Here is an 18,171-nt window from a genome sequence, read left to right on the forward strand (position 1 = left end):
TATATATATATATAAAAATATAAGCAGGACTTCAGGACAGGAAATACAGTATCTCCCTTTCTTTTGGATAGTAACTTAAGTTCCAACTCTGTTAAATAACTTACCCCCCCCCAAAAAAAAACCATTCAAAGCCATGTCCCTCCTTGGAGACATGAAAAAAGAAATAGACCCTTAAATTTCAAAGATAATAGCTCAACATCTCTATATTCAGGGCTTGGGGGCAACAGAAAATGGGCACTAAGCCCTTAGGACTACTTTCTTACATAGCTGAAACAGTAACTGGAAAACCTTTACAACGGAAATATAAATCTAGTCTGGGTACTTAAGACTTTAGCTAAAAATCTAAAGAGGAAAATAAATTTTATCTAAGGCATAGTGACAAACAAAGGATTCTGATTAGTGGCATTACTGACTTTCACTTGTGTTTCTGCTAAAGAGTAATAACAAAATATGCTGGTTTGGCTTTTCACTGAAATAAATAAAACTAAGAAGTAAGTCTGACCTCACACTTCCATTTCCCAGAAGATGTGTACCTAAATAAAACCCCAACTATCACATTTCTGCTGCGCCAATAGTAAGTTAGGTCTGGGGAGACTTGAGATAACAAAGTAGCTCTCTCTTGTAACAGCTTTTTAGAGCAAACTAAATTAAGTGAGTTAACAGGTGATAAACACTGAATACCTGGAAGCTAACAGGACAAAAAATTATCTGATTTATATGTAAGTAATGAATTTTCCTGTAGTTGTCAGTTTATACAAATTCTCTTTTATATAATGCCCCTCCAGGTGGCAACACAAAGTTTCAAAATTCACCTAACCTTATCAAAGCACACAAGATTCAGCTGGCCACAAATATTTATCCTTTGTGGGCTGATGCAGAAGATGCCAATTTTTTTCAGCCTTCTTTGTGCATAAACAATGCCAGCAGTCATGGCAGCAGGGAGCGCTGGAGGCACCGTGATAGTGATAATGTCAAGAGACTCGATGATGATGGTATGAGTTGGAACCTGTAACAAAGGTCAGAGTGGATGAACAAGAACTCGCTATTTAAAGATTTACTATCTCACTGAAGCGTTACATCACTGGTACCAAAAGCAAAATGCACATATTGCTTTCCCCAGTACAGCACATTCTGTATTGCCCAGAAACCTAGCAATATTCACCAACCATAAGCAACCATAATAATCCAGTCCTAAATTAACCACAACGCACTCATTACTTAACATTTTTACTTTTTCCCCAGCAGATACATTACTTTAAAACAGTAACTGAGTAATGCAAAAATTTTGGAGAGACAAAAGTTACCGTTATCAGTTATCAATTTCTTGGTAAGGATTTTTTTTGCCTGCAGCATGCTTTAGATATGCTCTTATTTCTTCCAAGTGAATTATCAGTTGGATAGAAATCTTACATATAATAAAGAGTAGTAATTGGGTCAGTAAAAATAGAGGTAAACTCAAATTTCACTGTAATATATTGAAGTCCTGCTTCTATGCTGAATTTTGTTCTCAATGAGCTTGTCTTTCTTGTTCCGTGGGTATAAAATAAAGCAAAGAAATGTTGACTTCAAATTTCATTGTTTCTCATTATCTACAATCATCAGCCCCTTTCTAAAATAAGGCAGTTCTTGACTAGAAATGAAAACATACCTCATTTAAGATGCTGTTGACAACTGTGTAAAGAAACCCAATGCCTGCCACCACGACCAAAGACAGAAGAAACAAATAGGCATCTCTGTAGAGTTTAAAATCAGTTGGCTTTGGATATAGTATGGAACGAACAAGCTGCCCTTTTGCAGTACTAAAGCCTAGAAATAAAAATGAATTATTGAAAGTATAAACAAGAGCAAAGCTATTCAAATACGTTAAAAACCCCAGTGAAACCCTTATGCTACTAATTTCATTAGACTGTTTCTCAATATACAGTAAAAGATATTTTGCATTACTGTAGTTAAGGTTCTTCAAAAATACGTGCACACCATATTAAGTGCTTCTCTCCAATGGCAAGGACATGCACCTGATGCCAACAAACCCCTCTTCTACAGCAGCAGTAAACCCTCAAATGGTTGGCCTGGAAGAGTTTGTTGTACTGCATTTTGTCCCTTACAGTGCAAAGCTAGAGGGTGTATTTATTAGTTGTCTAATTAAGCCAGTGCTAGCAAAAAGAAAATGAAGTTATTCATAGTGTCCAAACTTAAGTACTTTAGTGACAAGTCTTTGTAAGTTCACAATGACGTACGCACTAACATACCCATGAACTGAGTTTCAAGAGAAAAAAAAAAATACATTTAGTTCATCAGTATATTATATATATTTCAGCTCAAACACCAAACGTTTTGCGTTAAAGGCTTAACTCTGAAGAGTGCTGTAAGCACAGTTCCAATAGATCAATCTTAACATCTCCATTTAAAAGATCAAGACAACACGTCTTTGCATACAACCATATGTAGTTCAGATCTCCTAGAATTTTTTTGAGGACTAAATTACCTAGTATCTTCAAGTTTTTGCATCCTTCTCCCTCAGATAAAGGGATTTTTATTTCTATATCACTAGGTAAGAATCACTTCAGTTCTTAATGTCAGACACCTTAGGAGCAAGACACTACAAGTGCTGTGATATCCATCCAGTTCTGTGGAGTGGGAAATGCCCTACTTGACTAAAAGTTGTTCCTGTAAACCAGACACGAGAATAGAGAGCTTTTATACCCCTTTGCTCCTCACTATGTAGTCATAGCAGGAAAAGTGTACTTGTCCATATGTAAAATCTGAACATGGTCCACAGAGCTAAATTCATCCCGTTTACAACATAGGTGCTAACTCTGACCTGTCATGGGCAAAGAACAGATTAAAAAGATAACTCTAGATGTGAGGGCAGTAAGACTACATGTGTTCAGTCTTTCTGCAGAATAGAAAAACTAAGTCTTCTGCAGTCCATTTCTGTTGCTGTTTTGGATGGCCTATATATAGGAAGATGTGTTTAAGGGAAAGGAAATACTTTTCTCTGAGAAAAAAGAATAGACTAATAAAAGCTTCTAGAAAGACAATAGGTTTAATTTAAAAAATAATCAGAATATTTACTGCTAAAACAGACTAAAAGAAGGTAAAGATACCAGAGAAAGCAGAGGCTAATTAGGATGAAGTTATTAGAAAACTTGCTTTAAGTAGTATTCTAGTCAATGTAGTCAAATTTATTCTATCTGGTTTACTGTAACTTGATTATAGCTTACATTCCTCTATTTTGTGGTGGTTTTCTTAAGATCATCTTTGTAAAGCAGAATCTTACAACTACACCAGTCTCTGCAATTTTCTGCAATAGAATATCTGTATTATCTAAAACCAAACCTTAAACTTATTAGTATGAAGAGGCACCTCTGTAGAAAGGGCTAGATCAAATGCAGTTCCTAAGCAAATGTTATGTGCTTTGACAAAACTATGGGCAAAGAAAACCATTTCACACTGCCAATGATTCCAGTGAAATAAGCCATTCCCCACTACGCACCCAATCCAATCATATGGCAAACCTTTTCAAAGAGGCTCATGTAGTTCAACCAACACACTGCATAGAAGACATCTAAAGGACTTCAAGACACATTCAGGTAAGTTTTAAACTGATGCTAAATACTGATTCACTTTCTTGCTTGCCAGTTGATACTCTCCAGGCCATTATCTAGTTCTGTTATTGCTGTAGACGCTTATCAAATTATTTGGGGTATACCCATTTATGCAAGCTTAGCAACGTTCAATACAGTACTCCAAAGTATAAGTTAACAAGTGATAGACTCAACAATCAATACCTGTTCTCACTACTAGAGCTTTGACCAATTCTCCAGTATAAAAACGGGTTTGAATTACATTGGTTCCACAGAACAAAGTATGCCGTTTATGCACTTCTGGACTGTATATTTCATCTCCCATTGCTTTCGGATACTCCGAAGGATTTGGTAGATTAATCTTTGTGACAGGAACACTTTCACCTTAAATGGAGAAAGAATATCTAAGCAAGATCAAATAACAATATACATTTTCTCCCTTCACAACTTCCAGTAGAACAATATAAATCTCACTTCATCAGCAGAAAAGCAGACTTATGGAGAAAGTGTCTTCCTTTCAGCATGTTACTAGGTAGTCTCTCACCTATTAGTCTCAGCTCACCAGATTCCTTATCCAAATCCTATTTAACTCTACTTGTTATTCACCAATACAGGTTCCGTAGCTCTTACTTCAAATCATACTGGTGTAAAATACAGCTTTTTGAAAGAAAACAGGATTAAACATCCTGCTGCTGCTGCAAGGCATCACCCCATCTTTACTCGGAGAAACTAGGGAACAAATTTCTTCAGCTTCAGCTCCTTTGCTAACTGAGTACTCTCAAGCTTGGGCTGCAGTCAATTTACCTGTTGCTAGCAGCAGCAAGAGGTTTAAGTATATTCAAAGAATTTAACATGATAAAACAACAAATATGCAGGCACAACTTGAGATAATAATTCCTGGTTTTAAATACAGCAGAACACTCACTACCTGTATACATGGAAGCAGCTAAAAAGTTTGGGCAAAGAAGTATGAAGGAACATATTGCAGAACTGCACTGAGAACAACAAATCAGGAAGCAGGGAGACAAGCTATCAACAAAGCTTTTCAACAAGAAACCATCATTCATTTTTGGAGTTGCCAAGCAGTACCAGGTAGCTGCTGCAGATAACCCAAAACACAAGTACATAAGTACTTAGGAGAATATGTAAATTCGAGAACATCCACATTTCATACAAAATAAACATACCCACTTCTGCTAGAATATACTGCAACTTAAGCATGCACACAGGTATAAATTAATACATGTAGCCAAACAAAACTGTATCAAGTTTACTTTACCTGTTAACATACTTTCATTTACAATGCAAGTACCACTGAGAAGTACTGCATCACAGGGCATAATTGTCCCATTAGATGGAATCAACATGGTATCTCCAGGCACAAGGTCGGTGGAAAGGATTTCTTCTATTTCTGAGTGTTAAAACAAAAACAAGTTTACCTGAAAATAGCCACCACCTACAAAACCCCATAAAGATCCTCACAGCTAAGATCCATGCGCTGACAACTGAGATTATACTCTGTTCTATTGATGGCATTATGAAAGGTTTTTTAAAACAGAAAAAGCCACTGATAAACTAAATTCCACTGCAGATTAAATTGTAGATCACTTGGATATAGTTCATCATAAAAAATGAAACAAGGTCGTACAAAAAGCATTAACAATCAGCTACAGTATAACATCCATATAAAGATACAAGTCAAATACAAATGTATGTCTTACAAAACAGTACCACACTACAACCTAACCATCTTCAACTGCTGTGGTATCCAAATACGCAAAAGCCCAGAAATCAATTTGCAGTCCCTGCTGGGTAACAAATTGTAATGGAAACCCAACACATGCACATCTTTAAGCTGAGAAAGAAACTACAGTGACAGTTACATATGATAGATATGTAATATATGTGGTAGATAATGAGGAACAAGAATAGGACAAACATCTAATCTAGAACAAACCTGATACTTGCTAAGAATACCATCTACAAGGATAATCCTGAACATATTATTATCCTATCTAAATTCCCCTTGGCAACTTTCCTTTTCCCCATACAATTTTGCTAAGAAATCAAGCATTTCAAGGTGATCAAAGAAAGAACAGATGCACACCAACTTTACACTCACTGCTAATGGACAATTTAAACTAAGTTTTCCAAATAGCCTGTGAAATTTACCTTGGTTTCCTCTGCAGACAGAAACCCTTACAATGCTGTGAGCTGCTACCATGTCATGTAACATAACATATTGCTGCAAAGGAGAGAAAACAGTTTATTATTTAAAAGCACAGCTTGCCTTCTTCTATATGCACGTTCTATTTCTACAAACCAAAGTGATGAGATTCTTCACCAACATTCTTTTACTCAAAACATTATCTTGAACATAGTTTAGGTAACTTATGGGTAAATAGTTTGAGTGCATCAATCTGTAGAGGTTCCTACTTTTACCAGCATTCTGGAAGCAAACATACACGGCCAGGCAAAATGTTATAAACATTAGGTCATTAACATACGTAAGTAAAAACTGCAGTAGCTGTATGACCACGGATTAAGGTAAGAGTTTTTTTTTTTTTATCTCTGGTTTGAATTCAGATTGCAATTTAAGGATAATTGGTACTTTGATTACCACCAGCTACAGCTAAGTCTACAGAAATGAATACACCACCAATTTAACGATCCACGCATCTGGCTGGTGCTCAATTGTGTTAGACTTTTTCAAACAGAAGAAAACAATGCAAGACAGAATCACTACTGTCAATATGACTTAGTATAAACTTATGTCTGGGGTTTATTTAAGTGAGGTAGCATTTATGTTATCTGAGGTCAACCTACTGATTCAACAACATGGAAAGTGAGCAGAGACAGGTCTTTAGGGAAAATGCAAGTCCGAATTCTTCCAGCTCAAAAAGGGAAACCTTGTAAAAACATTCTACCTGTATACCTCTAAAAAATTCTTCAAGATTTGTAGGCAATTTCATACCAAAATAAACCAATCAGTAAAAAGCTGAAAAGATGCATCTGTTTTCTTTGAACTTACCTTTCTAATGGTGTAGAGTGAGCTAACAATGGATATTACAGACATGATCACAATTGCTAATGCATAGTAGTGATATTCATCAGTGATCCACAATATCACACTGAACAACTGAAAAATGTAAAAAGGGTTGAGAACCTAGAAGAGTGACAGAATATTAGTTACACCACAGGGTCACATGCATTCCCCATCAGAACAGAGTCAAAATCATTCTCCTCCTCTATGAAGGAGATAAATCATGTGTGAAGAACTGAGAGGTTTGCCTGTTTTGCCAAACTATCCTTCTTTTTCATTATTTCCTCAACCCCTCAAAAGAACAGCTCTTACCAGAATACGTAAATATGTACTTTTAAATACACCTCAAAGCAAAACAGTAGGTACATCTCATAGAATCATAGAATAGTTAGGGTTGGAAAGGACCTTAAGATCATCTAGTTCCAACCCCCCTCCTATGGGGAGGGACACCTCACACTAAACTATGCCACCCAAGGCTTCATCCATCTGATGCACCTTAAGTTGCAATTCTTAAATCAAGTTGGATCTTATTATGTACTTCTTATTAATAAATGCACTCTGTTATTTCAGGTTGGAGAGTTTCTTTGTTCAAAGGTTTCTATCATACATTATTATACCACATGGATAACAAGTCAAGTATGCAAATCCACCTTATACACAGAAAAAAGAAATTAAATCAAACAATCGAAAAAAAGTTTATGCAAGAACATGTTTGATTTGTTGTGTATATTGTCATGTATAATCCCCGGGTTTGATCATGGTGAACATAATTAGTCACTTTCTGTTTGAAATTAACAATAGAAAACAAATAAGATGCATACCCTCTGAAAGAATTCTGACACATTTTCCTAACATCCTTGCTATGCACCAGGCTGTGAACTCTGAAGAGCTTACAGCTAAGGCCTCTTAAATTTGGAGAGCTCCAAGATAAAGGTCATCTTTTCTTTTTTACAGTGCTGGGCTCTGGAGGAAAGCTTCTGGTTTACATTATTATTTGAAGACCAGTTCAAAAGTCATTGCATTTAAAGTAATAATTAATGATACACTTTCTTTTTTAATAATTTCTTAAAGATCTTACCTCCTTAATCAGAAGCTTAAAAATGGAAGGCACTTTCACAGCAATTTCATTTACTCCATAGAATGCTTTTCTGCATTACAAAAGAAAAATACCAAAAAACAGTTGAAATTTTTATTAGAAACCTTACTGACTTCAAAGCAATTACATTAATATAAGAACAAAATATTACTTTATCTGTGGCCCCTTTTATTTATCATTGTTTCAAAACATGTTTATCTGAGAACATTTGCCCAGTGAGACGTTCAAATACAAGGATAACTATTTTATACTTCAATTTAAACTGTAACTTAATTTTTAGGTTCTTTCATAACATAATTTCCCTGTAAAATGCATATAGGCGCAATGTTAAACATGCCAGTATGGGATTCGCATTAACTTAAGCTCAAACAAGTGTTAACTTTTATCCTGCAGGAAGACATCATTTTTATAGTTCTGTATCTTAATTTTATTCTTAGCATGAAGAAAGGCAAATCATAGAGGAGGGGGAAGGAGACAAAAAACAATCCTCTGACGGGATCTGAAATAGTTAAATTACATTGACATGAAGAAACCCTTACTGGATGTTCTTAAGGAAAAGGCTTTTATTGTAGGAAAAGACACAAATTGACAGAAAATTGAATGATGAGCAAGCAGATGCTTCCATATTTTAAACTGAAAGAAGGTCTCAAATGCAAAAAAAATGAAAACTGAACAAAAAAACCCCAAAACCACCCCCAAAAAAAAAACACTCAAAAAACCAGCCAGGAATGCTACAGATGCCAAACTATTCTAGTTCAGGTAGTGTTTCAATAAATTAAAACACCAATAATTAAGTACATATCTACGTTTTCCAGCTTGCTGTTTCCATTTGAGGACTAAGAAATCCCTGAACTACGTACTATTAAAGTTACATTTTAAAGTTTTTTTTCTAGACTAAGTTCTTCTCTACCTATGCACTTGAGCTGTGTCCCTTTACACTGTTAGTCTAAAATTGCATGTTAAAAAATAGGTTCTCCCCTGTTACTTCTTGCCAACCAAAATTAAAAATGGGGAATGCATTTAGCCCCAACCAACCAGAGATAGACGCAGGTCCATATAGGACACACCTGTGATACCGAAGTTTTAAAATTAAAGCCAAAGTCTTGAGACCTGGGAAGTTTCAGCCTTATCTTCCTAAAATAAGAAATTAGTTACAGCTTAGGCCAAGTTTGCTGCACCTAATATTCCTTACTAGCCATCAAGCACACTATCCCCTCTCTCACAATCACTGCTAGGCAAGGACAGGAAAGAAAACAAGTACCAAAGTAAGCTCCCTCAGCATTACCTTCAAACCTTCAACCATCTGCAGCTTGAGACAAATGAGCATCTTTCCAGATAAAGAACTTTAGATGGACTTTTTCACTGGGAATCAGTCTCTTTGTCTCTCAACCCATATACACCCTTCAACAATGACAGTATGTTATGGAAATACTTATGCCACTTGAGGGTGAGTTATGTGGAAAAAACTATGATTTTCTTTTCATCAACCACCAAATTTCACCATATACCTGTGATCTGGTAGAAAACATAACTGCTTGCTGTTCTTTTTGTACATTCATTTTATTTCAAAATGTTAATTAGTAAATATAATTTCACAAATATATTCTGAATTACTTTAAGCAATAGTTCCAATTCCCATAGTCAGTGTAGTTTGAAAAAACTAAGTCAACACATTACCTGAATTTATTTCCTACTCAGCGTATAGGTAAGAAACACAAGAATTTCATACATCTAACAGCCTTTAAAGGAAGCATAGAGTCTGTTTTTAAACACTAATCACTCAATTGTCTTCTACTGTTGTTAACACTTTGAGCACAGGTAATGGAATTAAAACAATTATTCCCTCAAATATTGTAATATTACCTGTAATCATGCATTCCCTTTGTCAGTCCTGTGCTGTATTCATTATGAATTGAAGAACATAATGTAGATTCATCTAGACCTCTAAGTAAAGGGAAAAGTCAATGAGTTAAGAAATCTGACATTTAAAAGTAACTCAAAAGGGCTGGGTCTTTATTAAGAGTTACACTGTATTATAAAAAAAACAAAGTCTATTGACTAATGTTTTCTAGCTATTTTTGTCACAACTGCAGATACCAATGAGGTGTTAAAAGCAGTCCTCTTGCTGTCATGTCTTACTCTTCCTCTTTCTTATTAATCAATTTATCAAATAAATCTATACCCAGTCTATACTGCAGCACCCTACTATCAAAATTTTATCCATGACTAGGTAAAGTATGGTCTAACATTTTAAGTGCTTCTTTATCACTGGAAGACTTACCTCCGTAGGACTTCTCTACATGCTGTGGAAGCAAATACTATAATTAAGTAGATCTGCAGATAAGCAAGAACACCTGAAACATCATTATGTTTACGACTATGGGGTCATTTCAACTACCAAACTCAGTAAATCAGACATATCATGACCAATATCCAGGGATTTCTACTGGACATACTTAGGATGCACAGGAAAATATCATTACCTTCCAAAAGGCCTTCCAAGATGGCAAAACCAGCACTATTGAACACAAGTTTTTTTTATACTGGATATGTAATAAGTTACCTACTACAAAGATTCTGGTGCGTCCCAGTGAAGAAAAACCTCTTTATGGTACACATATAGTAACAATTGTTTCCATTTGCTAGAAGAGAGGGAAAGTTTTAAACACCTCACTAGTGCAAAGGCTAGGACCATGTTTCTGTCAACTTCTGGTAAAAGAACAGGTGAAAATGTCAATATGTTAATTTGGCCACAGGTTTACAAGGTTTCACTAAAAATTTTCAAGTTCAAAGATTTTTAAATCATGATTTTTCAACGAAGAAATATTCAATTCTCTGTTAAGAACTGTGCCTTTCCTGCCACTCTATGCCAACTTTTTTTCCCTGCATAAAAGGAATGTAACAGTGAGTTTAAGAAGGGTCCCTGAAACTAAGTGCTTCATATGTAGATACGCATATCTATGTGCGTAATGTCCATGCAATACAAAGCTTCTAGCAGGATGTTACTTGCTTATTAGAGTACTGTTACAGCACTGAATTCCCAGGGCATTTGATAAAAACCTGCGCACACACAGTTTATTACATAAAACTCTCATCAACTCTGAGATTCAGTTGACACTAGCTAAAACAAAACAGACATTAAAGGTCAAAGTTGCATCCTCTTTGGCTATGTGACCAAGTCTGATTTAGTTTAAGAACAATTACACTTGCATTTCCTGTGTTTAACACAGTGATGTTAATATTACATTATTACAAAGAGAACAGTGATCTGAAACTCAAGCTCTCATAACAGAATTAGTTGCCCAAGAAATCTTAATTTGCCTCCCTTGTATTATTCCAAGTCTTTAATTATGTGATCAAACTGTTCTGTCTCTGGATACTTGCATAATTAACTGCACAGAGTGACTCTATCTTCATGATGCAGTATTGTGCTTAGATCACAGCTATATCTGTATTACTTGCCTTACAGATACTACTGTGAGGCTTTCCAGTCTCATATACAGCCTCTTAACAAATCTTAACTTGATTCTCTAAGATGTTATTAAGCAATACCAGTTCCTGGGTTTTACATTAACTGAAGAGCATCGAGAAAAAGTATCTCGATGAAGGACAGATTTTTCAGACTTCTTTTCAAAATATTTATCATTCATAAGTTCAGCTGCTATTTTTCTAAACTTATGATCATCATACCCAATTCACTTTAGAGAAAATTTATAGCAAACTCTTTATTTGACCTTGTGCAAAAGTGACTTTGCCAGTATCGGGTATGCCTCAGATCCAGCTGTTTCTACTCTTTATTATCCAATTGCTAAACAATGGCGTCCAGCTCAGCTACAGTACCTGACTAAACAAGTGGTCTGGCTCAGTTGTTGCTAACACATCTAACAAATGAAAGTTTGGCATATCAGCAAGAATGTGATTGAATAAATGGTCACATAACTTCACAGGCATATCTGAGATTTTTCCAGGGCTTATGAATTGGCTGGGTTATCATAAGAACATCAAAAGGCACAGTCCAAGAGCCAGCAACTGCCAAGTTTCAAGTCACCGCTTTAATACTAAGGAACAACATTTTTCCTAAACACATGGAGCTGTACGATTTTTTCCCCATACCTGTTCTTAGCATAAAAAAAACCAAACTCAAAACAGCACTTGTAATCTCATCTGTGGGAAGCATTCCCTTTGAACATTTTAAATTAGCAACACTACAGGCATGGAAACAGGACCCTGTGATGCAAAATGACAAGTGCCCCTACCTGTACCACTGTAATTCATGGCAGGTTTAACATAAAAAATATGCGTACAAAGCTTTTAATTATTTACACATGAAGTGAAACATTTCCACCCATTCCCCCCTGCCATCGAGGGGGACTGCTCAATTTTGTAACTGCTTGTATTATGATAATTTCTTTAAATTGTTGCCATTGCTGATAACTTCCCATACCATTTCTACATGTTTTTTTGAAAACGGAGAAACAGTTGCAAAATATGTTTCTTCTTACAGAAACTCTGGCTATTGTTTTTTTTCCTTCAGTCACCGGTCATTATTTTTTTCTATACGTACTGTTTGGTCTCTTCCACATGATGGTTCAATGTAGTGAACACTGATTTAAGTTGAACAGATTATATTATTGATCTGAATATCTTATTTTAACAAGCAGCTGTCAAAACCAGAGAAACCGGTGCTCATTTAGCTTGCTAGCACTGAGAAGGTCTCATAACTAGTATTAGAGAAAAGAACTTTCTTTTTCAACCCTAACATAATGCAATGGTGCTGCTGGATAAAAGAGAATACAGTGCACCACATTCAGCGAGCACAGCTACTACTGCCCACCAAAACACATTTTCCATCAATGCAAGAGACCTGGTTTTGTTACCAAAGAATCAAAAAGAGGGATCAAATTCAGTTCAACCGTACTAAAATGTAACAGCAGACCTACAGAAAGGTGACCAACAAAGTATTTGGTGAATTCCCCTCTTCCTAAATACTCCCTTTAGGCCTAGCTCAGCAGCAATGCAAAAAAAAAAAATAGGATTTATTCCGTCAGAAGCAAAGTTTTTAAGAGTTTATAGAAGGAGAACTACTGTCTGACAACAGGTGCTTTGATTCTCAAATAACACTCCAAGAACAGGCAAAAAGCCTGCATAGGCATGCAGCCTGTCGCCCTAAACGAACCATGCTCAATAAAGGTAGATTAAACAAATACCCTTCTGCCAAAGGCACATCAAGTTAAAACCTCCCTGCTCTAGCTATGCCTCAAACAAAGACTCAGTGAGCTAAATCATCTGGTCAGAACACAAAACCAATTTTCACCATACTCTTACGCATCCGATAGTATTTAAAAAAAAAAAAAAAAGCAGTTTGACGCACAACACAAAAGAAAAAGGTATTCTTACCGTATAACATCAAAACTTTGAACTGAATCATTCCAGAAATACTTCATGCTGTGATGGGTGAAATAACGAACCTGCAGGGCAACAGACATAGCTATCAACCCAGCAACACTTAACACCTCTCTTCTCCCTGCCTTTATCCTGAACAGTGATACAAAGTAAATTTAGAAAAAGTCCACTGAAAAATAAACACTTTTCTTTCAAAATAATCTTTCAAGCATTCCACAATATCCAGTAAAAGGTTATTGAGGAAAAGATTTGTGCTCCACCCAAAGAATGAGTTAGCCTTTTAGACAAAAGCAGCAGCTCACACATACTGTATTATGTATGTTTACTCTAGATACTATTTGAGATACTTTGAAAATTACCAAGTGTAGCATTGCAGGTTTACTTACAGGCAAACACTTCTTTAAATCATTTTTATTCTCTTCTGCATCAGATTCACAGAAATGAACTGCATGGCCGTTTGAAACCTTGTGTACAATAGGGTTGGGATTCTGTAAAGGACTGGCTCCCAAAGAAGGCATAATGCGAACCTTTGCACAAAACCATATCTTGAATTCATCCTTAAAAAGAGGGGGGAAAAATAAGCAGGTTCAAACAGCATTTAAACAGCATTTTACTACAACAGATTTAGCAAAACATGTCAACAACAGATGACAAATTAGCAGAGCCCATATACAACTACAAAAGATAGCCCCAAGTTAATATCAACTACCTTATGAATATATTTCCTTTCCACAATTCTAAAAGCATATTTTTTGTATTAGAAGATACATATATTTTTATTTTTTTTTAAAACATGAGTCTTGGTACTTGAATTTTTACATCTTTGGCCCTTCACAATTTAGCATAGTTGTTCTGTGGTAGGAGGAACTATGGGATTCCTACACATTCAGCTGCGCCCACCCAGCAACTTCAAATAACTGAGGACTTAACACAAGGGACTGCATACAGCAATTGTGCAGGAAGAAAATAGCTTGAAATCAACCATACTTGGGGCCACCGTTACACTTTATTTCAATAAACATATCTTTGCTGAACAGGGAGGGAAAACCTGATAACCACGTTATCAGGTTATATGAACAAGGTATCTGTTCTGTAACTTTTGATGACAACAGCATTCATGTATTTCTTACAATCCAAAAGCAAACACTTTCTTTTTGCTATGTCCTTTGCAAACAGCTGTCAGTCTTCCCACACAGGCAGCAAAGCTATATACAGCACCAAGGAGCACAATTCTGCAGTGCTGTAAAACGAAATCATGTCTACTCTGCAGAGAAGGGTTTGTGCATTTCAGCAAGCAGCAAGAGGGATGCAAAACAGATGCACACTGGGAGAAGCACACCCTCCTTTGACTTACAGTTGTTCTCAGCAGAACCACTTCACAGTCTTTAAGGGTAGTCCTTTTACATGTTGCTTTCACACGCCACTCAGGCATCCAGTAGAGGAGGAGGAGGAAAAAGCCACCAGAACAGATCACTCCTATAGCAACTAGCACCAACTTCCAGTGACACAGATCATAGCCATAGATCTCCTGCATGGAAACAGAGAAACAAATAACAAACAGTGATACTCTTAATTACTCTGGCATGGGAAGGCAACATTCATTTTTCATAAAGAGTGGTATTTAAAGTGAACCAAATTTCAAAGCCATTTTCTCATTTTTCTTTTCTGGGAGAAGGAAAGATTTAAAAAAATTAATACATGATGGAGTGGCAAAAAAAGGGACAGTTTTGCTCAATCAGAAATACAAGCATTAATAAACGCCTGACAAAGACAGAATATCCCATCTCAAGTACTGAAGTTGCGACACAACCTGTCTTAATTCTCAGTGAACAACAAAATTTTTGACCATGCACAGCACAAGTCAGCTAAGCATTTAAGAGCAAAAGCATATGTGGTTTTGTCAAATGTTGATTTTACCACATTAGAGCATTTGATTAGCTAGCATACATAGTGCTGAATTACTGATGCTAGCTGAATTTCAAACTTTCTAAACAAGCCCGTGAATGTATTTATCAAACACTACTTTTCAGTAGAGAACTGGCTTACTCTGCCTGCCATTAAACAAGAAATGCTACCGTGAAACATCAGCAACTGCAAGCCACGCTGTCAAAGGTTCTGTAACTTGCACGAGCCAGAAAAATCCTCTTCTCCCATTAAAAAAATCCACAATGTATTAAGTGTGCCTTGGTCAAAGGCATGTACCAACTTAACCTGTTGGCAGCCAGGAAGAGAATATAATTCAGTGACTTAGTAGATGCTGTGTTACATTCCTGAGTTTCACATTACATCATTAGATTATATTTCCTGCTACAAAAGGGCAATGAAGTTTCCCATTGGGTCCCACCCACATTGTTCATATTGACAACATTTTTGGTTTTGTTTTTTTTTTTGTACTTTTTATTAAATAGCACTAGAAATTGTTTAAACTCCTGTCATGGTTTAAACTCCTGTCATGTCCTGGCTGAACTCAAGACAACTCCTTTCTTAAGGCTTTTTAAAAAGTTTGTTTTGCAGCCTTCTCAGCTGACAAAAAGCAGAGACAAAACCCATTCCCTGCTATTTTCAAAATACTGTAGCCAGTATTCACTCCTTACCAATAAAAACAGGTGGGTGAAAAATAGGGGGAGAGGTCGATGCTTCTTTGGGGCAAAACAAATCATTTCCTCTAAAAAGCATTTATTTTTAGTGATGAGACCATAAGCATCTCAGTTTCAATTTTTGTTGTATGATGTATTTGCCTACTCCCCATGCTAGAGCTGGTCTACTGAAGAGCACATTTTCCTAGCAGCATGCACAAATACAGAACAAGGACTTCAATTCACAGGAATCTACCATGTTTTAAAACAAAAATCCCTACATACCCCAAATAGTTTCTGCTGTCTCTAGAATGGACTGGAAATTTAAAGATCAGCTGCCCCTGTCTCCTTGTCAAAGCTAACTGCTGCATCTCCCATGACAAATATTTGTAACACACCCCACTGAGAGAGAAAACCAGGAAAATGTGGGTTTTTTCACTGTATAAAAATAGATGAACAGAATTTATTACCATCTCATCTTCCTCTGCTTTATTGACAAACTTCTTTTCTTCTTTCTCCATGTTTAGGATGATATGGAACTTCTCGACTTGAGATATGGAAGACCTTTAACAACAAAAGAATTAAAAGTTGGAGCAATGTCACTGGTTTTATACCCAAGTATTAAAACACGCTGACAACATATTAATACAGATCTTAAAATTGCACTATCTTCCAGTAGTAACAACCTGTAGAACTCTAGTAAAGCTTTAAGATTGAATGCTGGATGAGCACAAGTGAAATATTGCAGAAACAGCAGACTTTGAATGAGGGAAAAGAGCTTGTACCAATACAACCTGGTTATATTCTACATGCAGCAAACAATTCTTGGTACATTCTGCAAACATTAAAAAAGCTTAAAAGTACATAAAGATTACACATTTCTATCATTCTACACTTAATAGCTCAAATCAGATGTTTTCAGAAGCCAGGCTATCATTCAAAAGGCACTGTACCCAAGATATGCATGTCTCATCTGAAAAAAATCAGAAAAATAAGTACATGCTAAATAGTCTACTCCCCAGTATTTCTAAGTCAAGGCATGCTTAATGGTCTTTTTGCTTCTTTCCAATACTTTTACCATTCAATTTGTATCAATGTTCACTGGTGTTCAGGGTTCATTTATGGTCACCAGACTCCAGGTCAGATGCTCTCAATGCCAGCCTCTGAATCCATGTACTTATACTGAACAGCAATGACAACTTCAGAAGGTCCTTCCTCCCAACTCCTGCAGCTTAACATCATCACACCCTCATATGTTTTCTGCAAGCTATCAATTAAAGCCAACAAATGAAGCAGGCACCCAACAGAACAGGTTTCTCTTGCTGCCCAAATCTGTTCTCCTGAGAAACCTATTCCCACTGCTGATTAAAGTCCTAGTGGAAGAAATACACACTCAAAGCAAAGAACTGCATCACAACAAGGGGCAGTCACAGGTGAAAAACTACTCAGCACTTCATAAATTGAGCTCTTGACACTCTCAATTTGTATGTTTTGTATGGAAGGAAGCTAATTTGGTAACTACTGTCTCCTTTGACAGAAACACCAGTTCACATGCTCCTTGCTTTAAGCTGAATATTTTTTGTTACTAGCCAGTACTGAACTATAAATACCTTTCTTCCTGCAAATTAATTTGGAAATTAAGCCAAAAGGTATGTATCACTGATAGTTCCTTATCTGTTACACAAGTCATACAAGTTCTAGAACACGTTTTCATTTAAACTGCCACTTTTCCTCACTAAATAACTTTTTATCCTGGGAAAGATATATATATATATAAAAGGAACTAGTTAAAATCTGTCCTGAACCTACACAGGATTGCCAAGAAAGCTCCTGAGAACAGTCTTTGAATTAGTAACATCAAGCAACTTTATGTACACCATACAAATCACATTTTCAATCAAGAAGTCATGCAGCCAGAAAAAGTTTTTGTATTTACAGAATTATACTTCTAGCACAGTTCACAGCTCCATGACAGAATTGTTAGATTTATCATACTTGAACTAGTCTGCTCCTAAACAAATACGCATTTCCTCACTATAGTGTACCACACCACTAAAAACAGTGCCTGCAGGCAAAACTCCAATCTTGATGAACATACCTAGCAACAACTGTATTGATACAGGCAAGCACCAGGTGGCAAAGTAAATGCAAACAACTTCAAGATCAATAAAACTCAACTGAGATTTCCATGTGGCAAACATGCCAGAACAGGCACTTTGTGGGACACGGCAGCAGCATAAGAGAGAAGTACAGCTGCCTTCATTTAGGGCTGTTCCACAGCTAGGAAGGAGTGTCAAGTTTTCAGTCTAAAGCAGCACAAAGGGAAATTTGAGAGCACCAGCAATAACTCCTGTGATTCAATGTGTACTTTGAAGAGCTGGGTAGAATCATACAGGGAATACACAAGCAGCATTAGGAAGCTATTTCTGACTCACATCATTAACTGCATCTGCATTATTTTATACA

General features: G+C 36.3%; 1 protein-coding gene across 2 annotated transcripts in view; it reads right to left on the minus strand.

Moving 5' to 3' along the window:
* The window catches only part of ATP13A3 (ATPase 13A3), a 61,761-nt gene that overhangs the window by 23,251 nt on the left and 20,339 nt on the right, over positions 1-18,171 (minus strand). For both annotated transcript variants that reach the window (XM_057421645.1, XM_057421644.1), the window contains exons 3-14: positions 16,176-16,269; positions 14,484-14,657; positions 13,516-13,686; positions 13,124-13,194; positions 9,590-9,670; positions 7,709-7,778; positions 6,619-6,753; positions 5,760-5,832; positions 4,867-4,998; positions 3,792-3,971; positions 1,649-1,806; positions 818-1,006 (exon numbers count right to left, since the gene is read on the minus strand). In XM_057421645.1, the coding sequence (XP_057277628.1) occupies positions 818-1,006; positions 1,649-1,806; positions 3,792-3,971; positions 4,867-4,998; positions 5,760-5,832; positions 6,619-6,753; positions 7,709-7,778; positions 9,590-9,670; positions 13,124-13,194; positions 13,516-13,686; positions 14,484-14,657; positions 16,176-16,269 (1,528 nt within the window). The remainder of the gene's footprint in view (positions 1-817; positions 1,007-1,648; positions 1,807-3,791; positions 3,972-4,866; positions 4,999-5,759; positions 5,833-6,618; positions 6,754-7,708; positions 7,779-9,589; positions 9,671-13,123; positions 13,195-13,515; positions 13,687-14,483; positions 14,658-16,175; positions 16,270-18,171) is intronic.

The sequence above is a fragment of the Pezoporus wallicus genome, unplaced genomic scaffold (assembly GCF_028554395.1).
Source record: "Pezoporus wallicus isolate ANWC-B61680 ecotype Strahan unplaced genomic scaffold, APGP_CSIRO_Pwel_v1 scaffold_7402, whole genome shotgun sequence".
NCBI classification, from domain to species: domain Eukaryota; kingdom Metazoa; phylum Chordata; class Aves; order Psittaciformes; family Psittacidae; genus Pezoporus; species Pezoporus wallicus.